We start from the raw sequence: 23,312 nt of genomic DNA, 5'->3' as shown, positions 1-23,312 counted from the left end.
GGGCCCTGAGAACAAACACAGACAGCTTAGAGTTGTCAGTGCCCCCAGACTCTGCCCTGCCCTGTGCAGCATCCACAATAGAACCACAGTGCACAGTCCAGACCAGAGGCCACAGAAGGGCAAGATGGAGGCCTGTGCAACCCTTCTCCACAGCAGGGCCGCCACTCCAGAAGGGTAGAGAAGTCTATCTGGGCAGAGTTGGGTGGGGGTAACCCCAGGGCTCTAGGTTTCACCCCTTTCAAACTCCAAGGACTCGTAACAGACTACCCTCAAGCACCCATACACTGGCATCAGAAAACCCCAGCCCTCACCTCTCCTTCTTCTCCTCTGCTGGTTTTCACTTCCTTCCTCCAGTGGAAAGCACCAAGAAACCATGCCAGATGGGGGCAAAGAGGCTGGATGCCTAAGATTTGGTATGAGGCTCTAACGTGGTGATACTACTATGGTAGTTACTACCACTGTGGCTGACTTTCTAGCAAATACCAGTCAAGACACCTGCTGGGGCACACAGGGGAAGACCCCATCCGTACCTCCCTTCCTACCCCTAGGGGTGGGGCCCGTCTCCAGGTCCCATCTCCTCCACCTAGTACCTGGCCAGGGCACAGTAGACAGTGATGACGGTGGAGGGGAGTGACCCCGGAAGCTTGGGGTGGAGGTCTCAGCTGAAGATGCTCCTAGGCCAACACCACCCCATTCCTGCCTCCCCACTGTGTCTCCTGTGATCTCTGAGAACCCTGGTCTTCAGTCTGGCCAAGTGGACATTCTGTACAGAACCCACTCACTTTAGGTTTAACTCCATAGTGGCTCAGACCAGAGCGAAAAACCCTTCATGTTGCCTCCTTACATGGTAGCCAACACAGACCGGATTTGGGGTAGCAGACCAGACCCCTTTGGGGCAGCCCTGAGGAGGTAGGGAGTGCACAGTGACAGCAAAGAGGGAAAACAGGCCACCCTGGCTTGGGCTTTAATCTCGGGGCTATGATCCAGATGGCCATTATATTGCAGGCACCCCTCCAAACTCAACCTCACCCCTGCAGCTGGGGGCAAATCCTGACCTGTGCACTGACTTTGGAAACATGGAATTCTGGAGAAAAGCCCAGAGCTGAATGACACCCACCGAACCCTCTCAAGGCCAGAAAGGCCAATGGTCACCTAGGAGAACTGCTCTGGGCGGGCCTAGCAGAATTTGTGCACGTCCATGACATAGTGGTTATAGTTGGAACCACCGTGACACAAGTCTCACGAAAAAATCACCCAGTGGCCTCAGTAACTAGAGAGGCTCAGAGCCAAGGCCATAGAGCTCCTCAAGCCCACACCCATGCAGTCTTGCCTGGCGCACTTCCCCAAAGGCAGTGGCAGGTACAGAGGGATTCTGTGCTGCCCTGAGTCAAGGTGGGTATTGTAGCAGCTACCACTGTGTGAAACACGAAGCCAGAAACTGAATCCCAGCAGAAACTGGATGGACAGCTGCCAGCGGGGGTGGGAGACAGACAGAGAGGCCAGTGTTGGAACACTGAGCCCTGCCAGGCTCTCAACACTCACCACACCTTAACAGCGTGGACCCCACATGGGACTTTGCTTCATGATAAGGACTAGAAAGAGTGAGCTGGGGATGAAGTCCTTGGGAGCAAATTTGGGGACACCTGCTATGGGGATGGGGCTCAACCAGGGTCGTAGACACCTTTGAGGAAGCCTGACAGGACTAGCACAGTGAAGGTGAAGTTTAGGTGATACTCAGACTTCCAACACAACATAGCAAACACCAAGTCAGAGTTGGGGAGGCAGCAGTGTGCCAGAAAGATTCCATTGGAGGCTCGCTGGGGGCTCCCTGGGGACCTTGGGTAGGTGGTGGATCCTCCTACCCCAAGAAAGAGACCTGCAAACCTTCCACCTCTTTGGCCTTCAGCCTACCTGCAACCTAGTCAAGCCCACTGCTCTCAGCACTAGGGGGAGATCATCCTGGCAGCCAGGCCTCTCTGGAGTCCACAGTCCAGCCTATATCCCTCCACGGTCTTGATTAAGTATCTGTGCCAGCTTTCGGAATGCCACACCAGTCAGGGTCCAGGCTCTTCTTGGTACACTAAATACACAGTGGAGCAGCAGGGTGTTCATCTGGCTGGGTGGAACAGGTCTCAGCCCATTCCCCATGCTACCCCCATATGGGTTCACCAACCTCTTTCTCCAATATCATCACTCCGGCCCAGAGCCTGTCTTCTACACCACACAAGAAGGAGTGCTCAGGGCATCACTCATCAGCCAAATTTCCAAGATCCTGATAAGGCAGCTACAGTCAAACAGGATAGGGGTGTACGGACCTGACAGCCTGAGTTCCATGTCAGCCATGGCCTTGGCCACCACAGTGTTATGCAGGCCTTTAGCCACCTAGCCCTCCTTGGGACCTGTGGTGCCCCTTGGGCAGGAGGCAGCCCCACCTCAAGCCCCACACCTGCACCCACCGCACACGGATAGCAGCTAAGCTATAAGCCAGCAAGGCCTCAGAAATCACTTTTAAGGCATCAATTTTCCCTTCATGCCCCTCATTCAGGTCCTGTAGCTTCCCAGACCTCCAGCCCCTCCTGCCCTATCTCTCGGCCACAAACCTCAGCTTCCTGTGGCCTCAGTCCTTCCCCTTCCACTTAAAAAAACTACGTGGAGATTTTCAAATGATGCTTTTAACTTAAAGATCAATCACCGTGTACATTTCTCTGCAAATTCTTCCCCACCACCTGTCAACAATGTATTTCTTCTTTCACTCCCAAACCCACAATATTTCATTTCTTCAGTAAATATTCTAGCACCTCTAGTGCATGTCAAGCCCTGAGAGGCCAGGAAAAATGGATCCTGATCCCTGGGGTTTACTGCCAGGTACAGATGACCATCCTAGCAGTGTAAACATCTGCATGCATGCAATGTGAGACCAGGAAGGAAGCTCAGGGGGTCTTGGGAGTGGATTATCAGGACATAAAACACATTTTAAAACATTTAAAAGAACAGAAATCATTAAAGGTATGTTCTAGACCTCAATGGAATTACAGTAGAAATCAATAACAGAAAGAGAGCTGGAAAATATCAGAATTTTTGGAAATTAAAAAACACATATTTTAATAACACCCGGGTCAAAAGAGGAGTCTGAGGGAAATTTAAAAATACTCTGAACTAAATGGAAATGAAAAGATAACTTATCAAAACGTGTGGATGCAGTAAAAGGAGCGCCTAGAGAGAGATTTATAGCATTGAATGCGTGTGTTAGAAAAGAAGGAAGGTATAAAATCAATACACTAAGTTCCCGTTTTAGAAAATCAGAAAAGGGAGAACAAACTAAATCTGACATAAGCAAAAAGAAGATAAATGATTAAAATAGAGGAGAAATCAATGAAATTGAAAATAGTAATTTAAAGGAAAAAAAAATCGATGAAACCAGAAGCAGGTTCTTTGAAGAGATGGGTAAAACTGATAAATTTCTAGCCAAGGCAACCACGAAAAGAGAAGAGAAGACACAAATTATTAATACCAAAATTGAAAAAAGAGTCATCACTACTGATCCCATGGACATTGAAAAGATAATACTGGGATGTCATGAAAAATTCTATACTAGATAATACGATAACTTAGAAGAATTGTAACCATTCCGTGAAAGACAGATGGTTCCGCAAGGGCCACTGCCCCATTCCCAGGCCCTGGGCACCCAGGGTGTGAGGGACATCCCAGGTTTGATCCAGAAGCTGCAATATTCAGCAGACCCAATCTCAGGAGGGATGAAATACCCTGATGCCTTACAGTCCGCTCAGCCAAGAGAGACAGAGAGCACCAGATGGAAATAGCTCTAGATCCAAAGACTCTCTTGGAGCACCCAAAGGCAAACCATCCCACACACTCAGGACCCCATGCAGGGATTTGTCCACCATGGGTCCCCTCCTCAGCCATAGTTCAGCCCCAGCACTCACCCAGGCCTCAAGCAACAGCCCTGGAAAATAGCTGTTTCTTGGCCGCCAGAGGACAGGTCAGAGTCATCCCTCCTCATCTGAGCTCCATACCACCCTCTGCAGTAGGTGAATGGGGCTGTCCCAGCAGGAGGATTGTGTGGGGGCATGTGTCACTGTGACAGTATTACGATTGGAGTATCTTTGCAGACCACAGTGACACAGCATCTATACAAAGTCTCACTCAAAACATGTGGTGCAGCACGCTGAAGTACAGCTTAGCGGTGCTTGTCAATTCCCACAGGGCACAAGGCATCCAACCTGCCACCCACCTGTGGATGCCGGAGATTAGAGACACTGACACAGGGACAAGGATGTCCCACTGATGACAACAGAAAAGGAGCCCCAGTTTTGGGGGCAGCAGGGTCACTCGGAGGCCTGCTGACCTGCTGTCATAGTTATCTAGTGTTGCTGTAACAGAAATACCACAAGTGGGTGGCTTTAACAAGCAGAAGCTTATTCTCTCACAGTCTAGTAGGCTAGAAGTCTGAATTCAGGGTGCCAGCTCCAGAGGAATGTTTCCTCTCTCTGTGGGATTAGAGGAAGGTCCTGGTCATCAATTTTCCTGTGGTCTAGGAGCTTCTCAACACAGGCACCCTGGGTCCAAAGGAAGTCCTCTGCTTCCGGCACTACTTTATTGGTGGCATGAGGTCCCCCACTGTCTCTGTTTGCTTTTATACCTCTCCTTTATATCTGAAGAGAGATCCAATCAAGACACAACCTAGACTTTGGATGGAGTTTGGCCTCATTAACATAATACCTCTCATTAACATCATAGAGGCAGATTTACAACACATAAGAAAATCACATCAGACAACAAAATGGTGGACAATTGCACAATAACAAGACTATGGCCAAGTGGACACTCATTTTTTGGTGACACAATTCAATGCATAACACCAGCTCTTCACAAGGGAGGTGGTAATGAGGCAGGTATTCACCAAGGAATTTTATCCTTTTGAGTATGAGCACAGAGAATACCAAGAGGGCCTTAAGGCTGGCTCCTGCACGTGGTCACAGAGGAGAACCCAGCCTGGTAGGCATGGGGGCAGAGGAAGACGGAACATACCACTCCTTTTATATTTTAAAATTTTCACCAGGCGCAGATAGTGCATTTCTAACAGGATGTTTAGTGAACGAATGTAAGAGGACTGTTTCCAAACTTACCCCTTAGCAGTGAGGGACCTTCTCCAGGCCCCGAGCTGGGGCTTCTCTCCTTCCCACCTGTCCCTCTGTGGAGCTCGGGATCTCTGAGCACCATCCACACCTTACTCCCTGAAGGAGAAGCCAGCAAAAGAGTCAAGATTCCCCTGAGCAGGAACAGCAAGGCACAAGTCAGAGGTGGAGGCAGATGCCCCTTGCAAGCCAGCAACGTCAAGGCCAGCCTGGGAGGACTTATGTGGCAGGGGCTGGGGCCTGAGGTCTTACCTGGGGAAGGGCCACAGCTGGGAGGAGCTCCTAGAACACAGGTATTGCCCCTAAAGTACATGTGGTCTCCTACAGAATAAGGAATAAACTTCCAATTCACAGTCCTAGGAGTCCCTCTCCCCTGGACTGGAGAACCCCTGACCTCCCATCTTGGACTCTCTTCCCTGGTCCAGCCTTCCTGGGGCAGGTACTGCTGTCCCTGAGGATATAAAAGGCCCCATGTAACTGATGCACAGTGGGGATGGGCATTCACCCACCCTAGTTGCCACTGCACTGGTGGGAGGGATGATTTTCATGATGGACAGACATCCACCAGTTCAGGGGGAGTCCGGGAAAGCCTAGCATAGCCAGCTATATCACCCTGAGAGGCCCCCAGATGTTTCAGCAAGAAACCCCTCAGGCGTGAAACCCAGCCCCAAGCTCAGGTCTCTACCTCTGGAACTGCCTTCCTTCCATCCTGCCAGAGGAGGATTGGGGGCAGGTGTGCACCACTGTGATATTACTGTTAAGATTCTGGTTGTTGTGGCCACAGCATCACAAAGTCTTTCAAAAATCCATCCCTACACCTCAGCCCCTCTCACCAGGAAATGAAGCCCTGACCAGGGTTTTGAAAGGTGTTATGGATTGAATTGTGTTCCCCCAAAATAGGTGTCGTAAATCCTAACCCCTATACCTCTGGTTTGGAAACCATGGCTGCGTAGTGGTTAAGTGCTAAGGCTGCTAACCAAGTGGTCAAAAGTTCAAATCCACCAAGCCCTCCTTGGAAACTCTATGGGGCAGTTCTACTCTGCCTTTAGGGTTGATATGAGTTGTAATCCACTCGAGGGCAGTGGGTTTGGTTTTTTTATTTTATACCTCTTGTTATAAGCACACTGGCATATCGATTTTCTTTGTTATATTAGTGAGGCTGTATTAGCATAGGGTATGTCTTCAGTGAATATCTTCTGAGATATAAAAGAGCAGATTAAGGAAACAAACAGCTGCATGATACAAGCTGTATAATCTCTCAAGGAACCTAGGAAAAGATGCTGAAAAGAGACTGTAACTTTTCCCCAGAGCAGAGAGAGGGAGAGAAAGCTTTCCTCTAGAGTTAGAGCTCTGAATTCTGACTTGTACCCTCTGAAACTGTGAGAGAATAATTTCTGTTTGTTGAAGCTGCCCACTTGTGGTATTTCTGCTATAGCAGCACTAGATAACTAAGACAAACAGGAATACACACCACGGATTCCTGGGGTACCGCAGCCATTTGGCCCATGACCCAAACCAGCAGGTACAGCACCATGGTGGTGACATGGCTACCTAGACCAGCAAGCCCTGAAGGGATCATCACATAGACCCCGCCATGGAAATCCATAAGGATCACAAAGCAGATGGACCAAAGCCAATCCCCGACTCAGCCTAATCTCGCTCATCGTGGGGACACTCCTGCTGAACTCCCACCCAAAGAGATTGTCTGTTGGCTTCCACTAGACAGCCCACAAAAGTCCTCCCTCCTCCCTCAGGGTTGGTCCACATCTCAGGGCCACATCTATGCACCTCAGACACACCACTCTACAATGCCACCCCATTTTAAAAAGGGGCAACAGGAAATTGGCCTACCTCTGCTTCTATGGCACTGCCCCAGACTTGCAGTCAATGGGCCTTTTGGGCATACTTCTCTGCACTCCACATCACACTGCTCCACCTGACAACCTGCATCCCACAATTCCCAACACCCCATGCCCAGACAAGTAGCAGGCTGGGATGAGAACTGAATCTTGCAGCCTATGAGGAAGGTGGGTTGGGCTGAGTGGTTTCCCTTTAGAATTCTTTCTCTCAGTGGAAAGGCTGGGATGGGTGATTCAAAGAGAGGCCCCAGGTAGGCACCATTGAGGGCTGGGGTGTCTAGCAGGGCTGTGGCCACTAAGTAGACCCTGCCCACCCGATCTGGCCCAAGAAGGGGCAGCTCTGAGGCCCTAACCAGTGGAGTGCCCAGGAAAAACGGCAGTGCTGGCAGGACAGTGGACAACCAGGTCCAAACAGCCAAGGGCTGGCACAGCCTTTTTCCTGGGGATGTCATGCAGGGCTCCTGGATCAGCCTGGCCTTCTGTGAGCTGAGCCGCTCACTTGACCTTCCCTAGGACCCAACCAAGTACCATGCTCATACTTCAGAAACAAACAACCTTCCAGTAATGGCCTTCTCTCCTCCTCAGTCTCTCTTGGACCACTGGTCAGATGGTCCATCCTGTATGACAACAGCCAACAGAAAACAGACACTCCCAGGCAGCCTTCCTGCACAGACCCCATACCAGGGAAGGAAGTGTGGGCAACCCCCTATGAACCTTCACCCCATGACCACAGCTCCCAGGGGCTGGGCTCCTTCATACTTGGAGAACATAGCATCACTTCAGACACATTCCCAGAGGCCAGGAGTACAGGGACTGGGCCAGCCTGCCAGCCTGCCCCATGTGCAGAGAAGACCACCAAGCAGAGATTTATGGCCTGGGGCCCTGGTCACCTGGGCCAGGTGAGCCCTCCAAGGAGCCTGGAGCAGTACAAGGGCCCAAAAACAGTGGGCTTTTTGTCTAGAACCCTCCCATTTTGTAACTATAGGTACCTGTAGCAAAAACCTGCCTCTTAGCTCCCAGGGCAGCATGGCCAGGGTGAGCACAAGACTCAAGGATAGCATCCATGCTCCCCTTAGCTGGGGGCTTTTCAGGTTCCACTTGGATCACAGCCATCCTGGATACCAGCATGTGTCTGGCCACAGGAAGTCAGGCAAGACAGAAGAGACCACCCGGTGCTTCACCCCTGCTCAAGCTCCCCTAAGGCAGACACCCAGCATGCAGAGATCTCCATGGCCCACAGAGCAAGGTGCTAACAGAGGGAGACAGTAGCCTTGCTAGCAACCCTCCCTATACCCTTGAGGAAGCACTGTTCACACTGACCCCCAGTGGGCATGACTGCAGCCGAGCCCTCACCCCCTATGTGGGGGACCCCAGAAAGGTAAGGGGAGTCAGTGCCAGCTCTGCCTAGGAGCCTCCAGGGACTGAAAAGGAAAGGATGGTATAGCTGGCCCAGTAATCACTGCCCAAGAGTTCACTGAGGGAGCATGTCAAGTGCCGCTTCTTTGGGCAACAACTGATCTCTAGCCTGTCATGGACCCCACCCACCTCGAGGTCATTAAGAGCTTCTCCCCAGAAGAGCATAGTGCAGTGTTCTCCACAAAGCATCCTCTTGATGAGGTCATCCTCTGGGACACTGTGCTAGAAATTTGCCAGCCTCCAGTGAAGGGGGTCCCAGAGCAGCCTCTCCAGGAGCTGGTCCCACAGGAATCCCTCCTCAGTCATCTAGGCCAGGAACCAAGTGGAGTCAGGTGGGACCTTAGCCCACGTGGATCCTGATGCCATTCCTCTAACACAGGCCCAATCCATGCCCTGCAGGACTTCCCTCCTTTTCCCAGCCCAGTACCAGAGCCCTGCTTTGTGTCATCCAATTCTCTTTCCTTCTACCTGCCATCCATCCCAGTCTACCACAGGCCCCTGCAGGCAGTACACATCAGACGGAATTCCTACCACCCGGCCTATGGTCCCGCAGATGCCCACTCAGCATCCTGAGTTCAGCCAGTGCAGTCAGACCACCATTCATGGTGTGGCCGTTCTCCTGTCCCCCCATGCCCTCTCGATGTCAGCCTCACTCTGAGATGTCTAGCAGCCCTGACAGCCTGAGCACCTCCTCCCAAGCCCACCAGCTAACCTTGCAGCTATACAGGGAGGCCCCCTGGACCCTCACTGCAGCCACCCTGCCCGGCTCAAGCCCCAGTTCTGGTCACAGGGCGTCGAGCTGTGGTAGATGACTATGACTATGGTAATACAGTAGCACCACCCACAGCACCAACCACCTGCTCCAAAAGTCCCAATGCCTCCCAGACCCTGGGGTGAGGGTGGGGGAAGTACAGTTGGAGAGTGGCCCTCTGTGAGTCTGGCCACCTGGAGGGAGGGGATACTTGTGCTTGCGGAGGGAACCCTGGTGACGACCTCATGGGCCCAAAGACTGTCAAAGGCACAGAGCAGTGCCTTGCCTGGGACTAGACAAAGGCAGAGAAAGGCCCGGGCTGGTGTCAGGTGTGTACAAAATTAACCCCTCAACCTCTGCCAGCCTGATCCTTAAGGCCTCCATCATCACCCCTTACTGTAGGGACACTGAGTAATGAGCAGTGAAGGGTCTGGGGCAGGTTCACCCACACTGCTAGGGAGGGAGCTGAGAGCCCCAGTTGCTGCTCAAGGCCACTGTGACAATTCCTGGAGACCATGGACTCTGAGCCATAAGCCTGAACAGTGTGCTCCCACAGTTTCCCAGGGGGCCTCCATCAAGTCCCTACCCCCGTTCCCTGGGGATATCCTTCCCCCACACACTGGAAGCTCAGATTCCCTGGGGCAAATGGCCCAGCCTCTGAGGCCCTCCGGGGCCCTCCAGCCCCTGCAGGGGCAGGCAGTATTGTCTGGGCCCTGGCACTGTGGGTCTTGGAGTAGTAGTGGTTACCACAGTGGCATAACCCTGCTACAAATCACCTGGCTCTTGCTGGCTGTGTTTGTAGTTAGGCCTGGTCACATCAGGCTGTCCTCCTAAAGGTCCCAGTAGTTGGAAGCATGATCCCCTTTCCATAACAAGTGTTGGGAGGCATAGCCACATGCCTGTCAACAGCAAAGACCCTCACTCACTGCCCATCTAGAGGGCACCCATGTTGGACAAGGCTCTGGCCTTCCACCTCCAGCTGAGCTGAGCTATGCCCAGACCCCCAGATTCACCATCCGGCTTCCCCAGTGCCACCCCTAACAGTTCAGAGAAATCACACACTGCTTCCCTCAGCTGGGCAGTATCAGGCCACCCTTCTCCTGGACCCCACTGGCTCCTAGCCTGACGTCACTGGTGCTCCTGCCCCAGAGGAAGGGCAGGAGCAGACCCAGGGCCTCTGAGGCTGTGAGGCTGCCCACTTCCTCATGGTGGCCAGTGTGAGATCCTCAGCAGTGTGGTGGGGTTGGGGGGAGGGAGGGGATAAGGTCTTGATAAGTGGGCCTCAGACACCCCCTACCCCAACCACCAGGACTCACCACGAACCACTGGACTCCCACCTGCTCAGCCTCCCAAGGGCTCTGAAGTCCCACAGTGAGAGCTCAGAGTTGTCAACTCCCCCAGACTCTGTTCTGTCCTGAACAACACCCCCCGCCCCATAGCCCACTGCCCACAGCCCAGTTCAGAGGCCACAGAAGGGCAGGGTGGAGGCCTGTGGAAGCCTGCTCCACACCAGGACCACCACTCTAGAAGGGGCAGTGTGGGTTGTCTGGGCAGAGAGGGCTCTTGGAGATGCAGGGCTCTGGGTTGCCCCCTTTCAAACCCAAGTGACTTACCAGAGTGCCCCCAAACACCCCTTCACTGGCCCCAGGGCACCCCAGCCCTCAACGGTCCTTTTCTCCCCTCTGCTGTCTTCTCCTCCTTCCCTCATGTGGAAAACACCAGAAAACCAGGGCTGGTGGGGGCACAAGGCAATGGATGCCTAACATTTGGCACGATGTTCTAATGCCATGCTACTACTACTATGGTGCTTACTACCACTGTGGCTGACTTCTCAGCAAATACCAGCCAAGACCCCTACAGGGGCAGACAAGGGGAAAAACCCAACTCTGTCCTCCTTCTAACCCCTAGGGCTGGGGCCTGTCTCCAGGTCCCAACTCCTCCACTCAGCTCCTGGCCAGAGCAACAGTAGATAGTAATGCCAGTGGAGGAGAGAAGCCCTAGAAGCTTGGAGGGGGCCTCAGCTGAGAATGCTTCTTTGCTACCCCCAGCTCATTCCTGCTTCCCCACCTTGTCTCTTTCCCTGGGGTTATCATGCACCCAATGACCTCAGGTCCTCATTCGGAAAGGGCACATTCTATACAGACACTCTCACAGTCAGTTTACCACCATACTGGCTCAGGCCAGAGCCAAAAGACTTTTGGGGAGCCCCCTCATGTGGTAGCCAGCACAGCCAGGACCTAAGATGGCAGCCACCTTTGAGACAGCACTGCAGAGGCCCCAAATACACAGTGACAGTGAACAGCGACACCAGGCCATATGTAGCTAGGCTCCAATCACAGTGCTCTGACTGGATAGCCACTCCATTGCAGCTCCCTACTCCCCACCCCCAACCCATAGTCAGGGACAGATCGTGACATGTGCATTGACTTTGGAGGCTTGGAATTCTGGAGAAAAAGCCCAGGGCTGAGGGACACCCACCCCTCCCTGTCAAGGCCAGAAAAGACCAAAGTTTGCCCAGAGGGCAGCCCTGGCCAGACCCAGCACAATTTGTGCAGGTTCATGACACAGTGCTTATGAATGAGGACACAGTGACTCAAGTCTCACATACAACTCACCCAGGGACCTCCAGGACTAGAGAGGCTTAGAGCCAAGGCCATAGAGCTGGTCAAGATCACTCCCCATTTGGCCTTACCTGCCACTCCTCACTGTAGGCAGCAGAAGGTACACAGGGATTCGGTGCTGCCCTGTGTCAAGGTGTGTACAGAGAGAGCTACCACTGTGCAAAAGACTGAGTCAAAAACAGGACCCCAGCAGCCAGAGGAGGGACAGAAAGAGAGGCCCATGCTGGAGCCTGAGACTTGTCAAGCTCTGACACTAACCCCCAACTAATAACCGGAACCCTGAAAGGAGTTTTGCTTCATGGTTAGGACTAAGAAGCACGAGTGGGGAGGAAGTCCTGGGTAGTGGATGGTGGGCCTGGAGCTCAACCAGGGTCATAGACCCCTTTAAGGAAACCAGACAGGGCCAGCACAGTGAAGGTAAAGTTCAGCTGATAGGTGGACTTCAACAGAACATAGCCTATGTCCAGTCAGAGCCCAGAAGGGGGACCTGTGCCAGGAAGGATCAGTTGGGGAACTACCTGTTGAGCCCGGGTAGGTGGTAGCTCCTCCTACCCCAGGAAAGAACCCACCTATTTGCCCATCAGCCTACCTGCAGACTAGGCAAACCCACTGCCTTCACCACCAGTGGGGAGATCATCCTGGAAGCTGGTCTCTGTGGAGCCCAAAATCCACCATGGACCCCTCCATGGCCCTGAGTAGGTACCTCTCCTGGCTATGAGGATGCCACAGCAGTCAGTCAGGACCCAGGCATGCTTTGGTACATTAAGCCCACAGTGGTGCAGCAGGAGCTCATCTGGCTAGGTGGGACAGGGCTCTGCCCACTCCTCATGCTACCTCCATGTGCGCTCACCAACCTGTTTCTCCCATTTCATCATTGTGGCCCAGAGCCTGTCTTCTACAGCAGGAGCCATTGCCCCACTCCAGAAGGGTGCCAAGGGCATCACTCACCAGTTGCCTTTCCTGAGTCCAGATGGGCCAGCACCATTCAAAAGGGATGGGGGCCTGTGGGCCTGACAACCTGGGCTGCAGGTCAGCCCTGGCCTTGGCGACTGCAGTGTTATGCAGGCCTCCAGCCACCTAGCCCCAACTAGCCCTCCTTGGGGCCCTGGGCTCAGCCAGACCTGTGGTGCCCCCTTGGGCAGAGAGGCAGTCCCACTACCAGGCCCCATGCTCTGCACCCCGCCCCCCCTACAGGAAGGTGATAAGCTCTAGGCCAGCAAGGCCTTAGAAGTCAGCTTTAAGGCATCACTTTTCCCTTCCTGCCCCTCCTTCTGGCCCTGTTGCTCCCCAGACCTCCAGGCCCTCCTGTCATGCCTCTTAGCCACAAACCTCAACTTTCTGTGGCCTCTGCTCTTTCCCCTCCACTTACACACAGTACATGGAGATTTTCAAATGTTCCTTTTAGCATAAACATAGGACCAGCCTGCACATTTCCCTACGACTTGTCCCCCACCCTGAAGTCAACAATATATTTCTTCATTCATTCCCAAATCCACAAGACTTCATTCATTCAGTAAATATTCTAGCACCCGTAGTACATGTCAAGCCCTGAGAGACCAAGACGAATGCATCCTGAACCCTGGGGTTTGCAGCCAAGTACAGACGACCCTCACAGCTGTGCAAACATCTGCATGCATGCAATGTGAGACCAGGAAGGAAGCTCAGGGAGTCTTGGGAGTGGCTTATCAGGACATAAAACATACCTTAACACAATTCAGAAAATACAAATCATTAAAAGTATGTTCTAGACTACAATAGAATTAAACTAGAAATCAATAATACAAAGAGAGTTGAGAAATATCAAAATATTTGGATATTAAATAACATACTTCTCAGTAACACACGGGTCAGAAAAGAAGTCTGAAGACAAATTTAAAGATACTCTGAACAAAATGGACATGAAAGACAATTTATTAAAATATGTGGGATGCAGCAAAGGAGTGCTTAGAGAGAAATTTATACCACTGAATCCATATGTTAGGAAAGAAGAAAGATATTTAGTCAAGTTTTTAGGAAAGAAGAAACATGTTTAATCAAGTCTAAGCTGCCATTTTACAAAACCAGAAAGTGAAAACCAAATTCATTCTGCCATAAGCAAAAAGAAGACAAAAATGGAGCAGAAGGCAATGAAATTGAAAACAGACATTTAATAGAATTCAGTGAAACCAAAAGCAAGTACTTTGAAAAAAAAAAAAATGAAGAGATCAGTAAATTTGGTAAATCGCTAGCCAGGCTAGGCACAAAAAGAGGACAGAAGACATAAATTACTAATACCAAAAACGAAAAAGCAGTCATCACTACTGATCCCACGGAGGTCACAAGGATAATAAGGGGATATTATGAACAACTCTATGCCCACATATTTGATAACTTAGATGAATCATAACAGTTCCTTGAAAGACAGAGGGTTCTGCAGAGACTACTGCCCCATCCCCAAGCCCTGGGAATCCAGGGCATTAGTGACATCCTAGGTTTGATCCCAAAGCTGCATCTTTCAAAACAACCAACCACAGGAAGGATGCAATGCCCTGAAGGCTCACAGTCCACTTAGCCAAGAAGGACACAGAGTAATAGATGGAAACAACTTGAGACCCCAAAGTCCTCCTGGAGCAGGAGGGGCCAAAGTCTGCACAGACAAACTACCACACTTACTCAGGATCCCAGCAGGGGTTTGCTCCCCATAAGGCTCCTCCTTGGCAACAGTGGAACCCACGGCACTCACCCAGCCTGCTCGCAGCAGCCCTGGAGACAGCCATCTCTCGGCCCCCAGAGGGCTGGTCACAGTCATCCCACCTCACCTGAATTCCAAACCCAAACCTCTGGAACTTTTGGAATCCCCACTGCAGAGGGTGGACAGGGCTGTCCCAGGCAGGAGGATTGTGTAGGGACACGAGTCACCATGACAATATCAAAGTGGTAGTTCCTGGTATTACCACAGTGACACAGCACCTGCCCAAAAGCCTTGCCCATTGCAGCACCCTGGGGTGCAGCCTGGTGGTGCCCATCAACTCCCACAGGGCACATCGCATCTGACCTGCCACCTACCCAGAGAAGTAAGAGTTTGGAGACAATGGGACAAGGATGTCCTACTGATGACAACAGAAAAGGAGGCCCAGCTCCTGGGGCAGTTGGAGGCCTGCTGTCTTAGTCATCTAGTGCTGCTGTAACAGAAATATCACAGGTGGGTGGCCTTAACAAACAGAAGCTTATTCTCTCACAGTCTAGTAGGCTAGAAGTCTGAATTGAGGGCGCCAGCTTCAGTGGAAGGCTTTCTCTCTCTTTGGGCACTGGAGGAAGGTCCTGTCATCGATTTTCCTCTGTCTAGGAGCTTCTCAACACAGGAACCCCAGGTCCAAAGGACGCACTCTGCTTCTGGCACTACATTCTTGGTGGCATGAGGCTCCGCTGTCTCTCTGCTTGCTTCTCTCTTCTATGTCTCAGAAGAGATTGACTCAAGATACAACTTAATCTGGTAGATTGAGTCCTGCCTCATTAACATAATGCTTTAAATTCAGCCTCATTTACATTGTAGTGGTAGGATTCACAATAAGTAAGAATATTACATCAAATGACAGAATGGTGGGCAATCACACAATACTGGGAACTGTGGCCTAGCCAAGTTGACACACATTTTTGCTAGACACAATTCAATCCATAACACCAGCTCTGCAAGAGGGAGTCGGAACCGAGACAGGTATAAACCAGGGCGTTGTGATCTTTCCTCACGTGTGCACAGAGAACAACAAGAGAGTAGAAAGGTGGGCTAGTGCCTGTGATCACGAGGAAGAGCCCAGCCTGGTAGGCATGGGGGGAGAGGGAGAGGGGACATGCCCAGTGCATTTACACTCTCTGTATATTTTGAAATTTTCACCAGGTGCAGATACTGTATTTATAATGGGATTTGTAGTGAAGGAATACAAGTTTATTTTTTGAAAACTTATCCCTAGACAGTGCTAGAAGTGGCCCAGGTCCTGAGCTGTGACCTCTGTCCCTCCCACCTGCCCCTCTGTGGAGCCTAGGGTCTCTGGGCACCATCCAACCCTGACTCCATGAGGGAGAGTCCAGCAAAAGAGAAAAGGGCCCCCTGAGCAGCAACAGCAAGGCACAAGTCAGAGGTGGAGCCAGGTGTCCCTCTCAGGGTATTGGCATGCAAGCTAGCCTGGGAGGACATAGACCACAGTGCCTGGTGGCTGTTAACACACAGCGACAGCTGGGAGGAGCTCCTGGGACCCAGGTCACTGCCCCTAAGGCACACCCTGCACTCTCACAGAATAAAGAGCAAATTTCCAATCCACACTTCTGGCACCACTTTTCTGTGGCATGAGTTCCCCCTGTCTCTCTGCTCCTCTTTTATATCTCAGAAGAGATTGACTCATGATACAAGGTAATCTTGTACATTGAGTACTGTTCATTAACATATCTGCCTCTAATCCTGCCACATTAACATCACAGAGGTAGGATTTACAACTCAAAGAACAGTCCTATCAAATGACAAAATCAATCCTGGGCACTCACACAAGACTGGGGACCATGGCCTAAGTTGACACACATTTTCTGGGGACACAGTTCAATCCATAACACCAGCCCTGCATAAGTGAGGTGAAACTGAGGCATGTATTCACCAGGGTATTTTGTTCTTTCTGGTGTGCACAGAGAATACCAAGGGGGTTGTACTGTAGGCCTCTGCCTGTGAGGCATGGAGGCACAAGGAAGTGGGATATGCTTTGTCCATTTCCACTCTTCGTTATATTTTAAATTTTCACCAGGTACAGAGAATGCACTTATAATGGGACTTATACTGAGTGAATAAAAGTTCTTTTGTTGTTTTTTGTTTTGTTTTGTTTTTAACTCACCCATTGGCATGCTGGAACTGCTCCAGGTCTTAAACTGCAACTTCTGTCCCTCACACCTGCCCCTCTGTGGAGCTCAGGTCTCTGAGCACCATCCACCCTTGACTCCCTGAGGGCGAAGCCAGCACAAGAACAAAGAGTCTTCTGAGCAGAGGCTGAAGGCACAAATCAGAGGAGGAGGCAGGCAGCGCACTCAGGGCATTGAGGTCCAGGCCACCCTGGGAGGAAGTAGTGGACAGGGCCTGGGGTAGCTGCTGACCCACAGCCACTGCTGGGAGGAGCTCCTAGGACCCAGGTCTCTACCCTTAAGGCACATCCTGTGCTCTCACAGAGTAGGGAGTAAACTGCAGAGTCACTGCCCTAGGCATCCCCCTGCCCTGGGCTGGAGAAGCCCAGACCTCCCACCTTGACCTCTGCTCCCTTCTCCCACCTTCCTGGGTTAGGTGCTGCTAGCCCCTAGGATACAAAAGGACACCCAAGTAATCCATGCACAGTGGTGACGGGACTCACCCGCCCTGGGTGCTGCTGCAGTGGTGGAGGGGCTGATTTCCAAGATGGACGGACAGCTACCAGCTCAGGGGGAGTCCCATGACAGGCTGACATAGCCATGCCACCCCGGGAGCCCCCCCCCACCTCAGGTGTTTCAGCAAGCAGACTCTCAGGAACAGGGCACAGCCCCAAGCTTATCAGGTCTCTACCTCTGGGGTTGTCTGCCCATCATCTCGCCAGAGGGGGAACGGGGACAGGCGTGCACCACTGTGGTATTACTGTGATGGTTCTGGTTGTTATGGCCACAGCCTCACAATGCCTTACAAAAGCCCATCCCTATACCCCAGACCCTCCCACCAGGCACTGCAGCCTCACCCACGATTTTGAAATGTGTTATGGATCAAATTCTGTCCCTCAAAACAATGTGTTATAAATCCTAATTCCTATACCTGTGGCTAGAATTTCACCTCTGAATAGTTTTCTTTGTTGCTGAGGCACTACAAATATAAGGTGTGTCTTGAATCAATTTCTTTTGTAATAAAAAAAAAGAGCAGATTAAGCAAGTAAACGAGTACATGATAGAAGCCACATGAACTTCTTCTAGGAATAGAAGTTGAAAAGAGGCAAGGACAGAGAGAGAGAAAGCCTTCCTCTAGCGTCAGTGCTCTGAAGTCGGACTTCTAGCCTCCTAAAGGGTGAGAAAATACATTTCTGTGAAAGTTACCACTTGTGGTATTTCTGCTATAGCAGCACTAGGTAATTAAAACAAATAGGGACACACCACCATGGATTCTGGGGGTACTACAGCCATGTGGCCCGTGACCCAAGCCAGCAGGTATAGCACCACCATGGTGACATGGCTCCCTGGACACCCAAGCCCCTGGAGCATCACCACAGAGACCTCACCAGGGAAATCCATACTAGTCATGAAACACACGGACCAAAACTAACTCCAAACTCAGCCTAATCTCGCTCATAGTGGGTCTGCTCCTCCTGACCACCCCCCCCCCCAAGGCCATTGTCTGGTGGCTTAGAGTGGACAATCCAGAAAATCACTCCTCCTCCTTCCGGGTTGGTCAACAAATCAGTGCCACAGCTTGGCATCTCAGACACACTACTTTGTGATGTCCCCCCCATTTTGGACAGAGGCAGCAACAAGGTTGGGCTGCATCTGGTGTCCTGGCACCGTCCCAGCCCTGCCTTCACTGGGTCTCTTGGTCATACATCCCTGCACCCCACACCAAGCTGCACCCCATACCCAGCCAGAAAACAGACTGGGTTGAGAATTGAATCTTGCTACCTATGAGGGTTTCGGATACCCTGGTGCATAGTGTTTAAGTACTACAGCGGCTAACCAAGAGGTTGGCAGTTCAAATCCACCAGGCACTCCTTGGAAACTCTATGGGGCAGTTCTGCTCTGTCATGTAGGGTCCCTGTGAGTCAGAATCAATTCAACGGCAGGGGATTTGGGTTTTTTTTTTTTTTTGTTTTATCACTGAGGAGGGTAGGTGGGGCCGAGTGGTTTCGTTTTAGAATTCTTTGTCCTTGTAGAAAGCCTACATGGGCCGCTGTAGGTGCAACTGAGGGTTGGGGTGTCTAGCAGACACGTGGACTCCAAGTAGCCTCTAGCCAACCACCCACGCCCACAAGGGGGTGCGTCCACGGCCCTAACCAGGGGGCCTGCCCAGGAGAGGTGGCTGTGCTGGCAGGATGCTGGTCAACCAGGTCCAAGCAGCCAGGGTCTGGCATTACCCCCTTTTGTGCAGAAAAGTCATGCAGGGCCCCTGGACCAGCCCAGGCTTCTATGAACCATGCCTCTCACTTCACCTCCCCTAGGAGCCAACCGTGGATCATGCTCACACTTCAAAAACAAAGAACTTCCAGTAACGGGTGTCTTGCCTCCTAAGTCTGTCCCTGGTCACTGGTCAGCTGGTCCACCCTGCATGAGAACAGCCCACATTAAACTGGCACCCTTGGGCAGCCCTCCTGTACAGACCCCACCTCAGGGAAGGAAGTGTGGGCACCCCACTATGCACCTGCACCCATGACAACAGTCCCTGGGGGGCTGGGTTTGTCCATACATTGCAGAGTACGGTGTAACCTCAAACCCCTTCCCAGTGGCCAGGACCACAGGGACTGGGCCAGACTGCCTGCCTGCCCTGTGTGTAGAGAAGACCACTGAGCAGTCATCTGGGTCTGGGACGCTGGTTGCCTGGGTCAGGTGAGCCCTCTAAAGAGCTAGGAACGGGGCAAGGGCCCAGGAACCCAGAACTTTTTCTCAAGGACCCTCCCATTGTGTAAAGATAACTACCACAGTGACAGACTCAGCAGAAAAAATCCACCCCTCAGCTCCCAGCTTCCCATGGCCAGGGTCAGCACCAGAACCAGGGACAGCATCCATCTGCCCCTTAGCTGGTGGCTTCCAAGCCCAGCCTGTCCTGGGACCCCAGCTCCCTGGATCCCAGAATATGTCTGGCCACAGGTAACCACTCAAGACCTGAGATAGCACCAGATGCCTCATGGTGGTCAAGCTCTGTGGGCAGACAGTCCCTACCCAGAGAACGCTATGGCCCACAGAGTCAGGCACCAGCACGGGGAGGAAGTACCCTTTGCTAGCAACCCTTCTCTCCGCTCCTGACAAAGCACTATTCCCATTGTCCCCAAGTGGGCATGACTACAGCTGAGCCCCCACCCCAACGTCAGGGAGTCCAGTCTTGGAGAAGGTCAGTTGGGGAGTCAGTTCCAGATCTGCCTGGAAGCCTCAGGAGGCTGACAGAGGAAAGGACACTGTACCTGCACAGAAGTTCACTGGAGGAGCATGTCAGCCTAGGCTCCTTTGGGCAGCAAGTGATCCCTAGCCTGTCGCAGACTCCTACCCACCTCGAGGTCTGGAGGGGCTTCTCCCCAGAAGAGGGATAGTGCAAAGCTCTCTGCACATCGGTGTCTGGCTGAGGTCATCATCAGGGACACTGTGCTGGAAATCTGCCAGCCCCCAGGGAAGGGGGTCCCAGAGCAGCCCCTCCAGGAGCAAGTCCCAAAGGAATCCCTCCTCTGTCTTCTGGGATAGGAACCAGGTAGAGTCAGGTGGAACATGAGTTCAGGTGGGTCCTGATTCAGTTCCTCTACCAAACAACCAGCCCATACTCTGTAAGCCTTTCCTCCTCTTCCCAGCCCAGTACCAGAGACCTGTGGGTTGGCATCCACCCCTATTTTCTTCTCCCTGGCACCCATTCCAGCCAGACCCAGGCCCCCGAAGGTAAAGCAGGACACATGGAGTTCCTATCACCCAGCCTCTGGGCACTCAGGAGGCCCCCAAGCATCCAGACTGACATCCTCACTGTCTCTGGTCTCCTGTCCACCTATGCCTCTTCTGGGACCCCTCACCCTTGAACTTCCAACACCACTGAGAACCTGAGAATTTTCTTCCCTCCCCCTCATCCAGCCCACTAGCTAGCCCCACAGCTGTGACTACAGAGTGAGGCTGGCCACCTGGACTCTCTGTGCTTCTGTAGATACACCAACCTGCCCAGGCCCCAGACACGGATCTTCTCATAGAGCATCGAGCTGTGGTAGATGACAATGACTATGATGATCACAGTGGCACAAACCATAGCAGCAACCACCTGCTCCACACAAGCCCCAGTGCCTCCGAGACCCTGAGGCGGGGGAGTGGGAGAAAGGCAGTTGGAGGGTGCCCCTCTGTGAGTCTGGCCACCTGGAAGTAGGGCATAGTGGTAGCTGGGGTTGGGACCTCAGTGATGACCAAAGGACTAAAGGATGCTCAAAGGGGCAATCTAGGGCCCGGTCTGGGACTAGGCAAAGGGTGAGGGAGGCCCAGGCTGGTGTCAGGAATGTACACAAGTAACCCATCCTCTGCCACCTTGCTCCATCCAGACTATATCATCACTCCCTCATCATGGGGAAATTCAGGTATGAGCAGTGAAGGGCCAGGGGCAGGCTCACCCAGATAGCTATGGAGGGAGCTGAGAGCACCAGCTGCTCGCTCAGGCTACTGGGGCAATTCCTGGAGACCAAGGACTCTAAGCCATAAGCCTGGAGAGTACCCCCACAATTCCCCAGGGGTTTCTGTTAAGACCCCACTCTCTTGTAGGGATATCTTTCCCCCACACCGCTGGCAGCTTAGCCTCCCAGGGGCACATGGCCCAGCTTCTGAGGCCCTCTGTGGTCCTCCAGCCCCTGCAGGAGCAGGCAGTTTTATCTGAGTCCCTGTCACTGTGGGTGGTAGACAAGTAGTAGTTACCACAGTGGCATGAACCCTGCTAAAAATCAACTGACTCCCGTAGGCCATATTAATAGCTAGGCCTGGTCACCTCATGCTGTCCTCCCAAAGGTCCTGGAGGTTGGAAGCGTGATCCCCTCTCCATAACAAGGCTCAGGAAGCATAGCCACACTCCAGTCAACAGCACAGACACTCACCCACTGGCCACCTAGGAGGCATCTGTGCAGGAGAGGGCTCTGGCCATCTGCCTCCAGCTGAGCTGAGTGATGCCTAGAATCCCAGGTGCCCAGGCCCCAGCTTCAGCAGCATCACCCCTAGCAGTTCAGAGAAACCACACAATGCTTCCCTCAGCTGGGCATTCTCAGGCCACCCTTCCCCTCACCTGCTCTGGCTTCTGGCCTGACCTTACTGACTCTCCTGCCCCTGAGCAAAAGCAGGAGCAGACTGAGGGCTTCTGAGGCTGTGAACCTGTACACTTCCTGATGGTGGCCACCTTGAGCTCCTCTGCAGAGAAGGCTTAGGCCTTGCTAACTGGGCCTCAGACACCTGCTAACTCATCCACTACCTCCCACCCTGAACCACCAGACCAATGACTGCAAAGCCCCCTGAGGGCCCTGAGGCCCCACACTGAAATCACACAACATTCGATGCTCCCAACAATCCTTTGCCCTGGACAACCCCTCAAAAGAACCACTGACCACAGTCCAGGCCAGAGGTCACAGAAATGTACAATGAAGGCCTGTGGAAGCCTGCTCCACTCCCAGGCCACCAGGCCAGGAAGTGCAGAGGGGATTGTCTGGGCAGAGATGTGTACTGGAGACCCCTGGGCTCTAGGTTGCCCCCTTTCAGGCCCCAGTTCCTCTTAGCCCCATGTATCCCTTCACTTCCCCCAGGGCAACCCAGCCCTCAACTCTTTTTCCTCCCCTCTGCTGTGGTCTCCTCCTTCCCTCAAGTGGGAAGCACCTGGAAACCATGCCAGATGCGGGCGCAGAGGCTGGATGCCCAAGATTTGGTAAGAGGCTCTAATGTTTGATACCTCGCTAGTGGTAGTTACTACCACAGTGACTGACTTCCCAGCAAATACCAGCCAAGACACCTGCAGGGGCAGACAGGGGAAGAATCCATCCCTACCTCTTTTCGTAGCCCTGGTGGTGGGACCTGTCTCCAGGTCCCATCTCCTCCACCTAGTACCTGACTGGGGCAGCAGTAGATAGTGATGCTGGTAAAGACAAGGGGTCCTGGCAGCTGAGAGCGGTGGGGAGAGGGGGAAAAAGGCTCTGCTCAGGATGCTCCTTTACTACCCCAACTGCATTCCTGCCACCCCTGGTCTCTTCCTCCAGAGTTCTCAGGGTCTCCAACAATGACAGATCCACACTCTGGGAAAGGGCACATTCTGCACAGGACCTTCTCTCAGTGGGGTTACTCCCATAGTGTCTCAGGGCAGAGAAAAAGACTTTTGGGGGGGGCCTCCTCATGTGATAGCCAACACAGCCTGGACCTGGTGTGGCAGACCCATTTGGGACAACACTGCGGAGTCCTGCACTGCGCAGTGATAGTGGAGAGAGGGACACCAGGCCACTCTGAGCTGGGCTACAATCACAGTGCTGTGATCCAGATGGCCACTCCATTGCAGTTGCCACTGACCCTGCAACCAGTGGCAGATTCTAACCTGTGCATTGACTTTGGAGACTTGGACTTCTGGAGAACAGACCGGGGCTGAGGGACAGCACCCAATCCTGTCAAGGCCAGAAAAGGTCAATGTTTGCCCAGGAGAACGTCCCTGGTCAGACCCAGCAGAATTTGGGTAGGCCCACAACACACTGGTTATTATGGCTAGGACCACAGTGCCACACATCACACATAAAACTCATCCAGTGGCTTCTGGACTAGAGAGGCTCAGAGCCAAGGCCAGAGAGCTCTTCAAGACCAC

General features: G+C 52.6%; 1 protein-coding gene across 48 annotated transcripts in view; it reads right to left on the bottom strand.

The window, feature by feature from the left end:
• LOC126064689 (uncharacterized) overlaps nucleotides 1–23,312 on the bottom strand; it is a 302,693-nt gene that overhangs the window by 76,591 nt on the left and 202,790 nt on the right. For 12 of the 48 annotated variants that reach the window (XR_007514591.1, XR_007514597.1, XR_007514592.1 and 9 more), the window contains one exon: nucleotides 5,148–5,255. The exons of 28 other annotated variants lie outside the window; for them this stretch is intronic. Coding sequence is in view for 3 of the 20 variants with exons in the window: in XM_049863908.1 (XP_049719865.1) it covers nucleotides 5,148–5,255 (108 nt within the window). In the remaining 17 variants the exon portion in view is untranslated. Of the gene's footprint in view, nucleotides 1–5,147; nucleotides 5,256–5,408; nucleotides 5,608–16,656; nucleotides 16,809–23,312 lie in introns of all 48 variants that reach the window. 8 more of the 48 variants (XR_007514579.1, XR_007514578.1, XR_007514580.1 and 5 more) reach the window with 4 other exon arrangements.

This window comes from Elephas maximus, chromosome 21 (assembly GCF_024166365.1).
Source record: "Elephas maximus indicus isolate mEleMax1 chromosome 21, mEleMax1 primary haplotype, whole genome shotgun sequence".
In the NCBI taxonomy this organism is placed as follows: domain Eukaryota; kingdom Metazoa; phylum Chordata; class Mammalia; order Proboscidea; family Elephantidae; genus Elephas; species Elephas maximus.
This window is presented reverse-complemented; position numbering and strand designations above follow the sequence as displayed.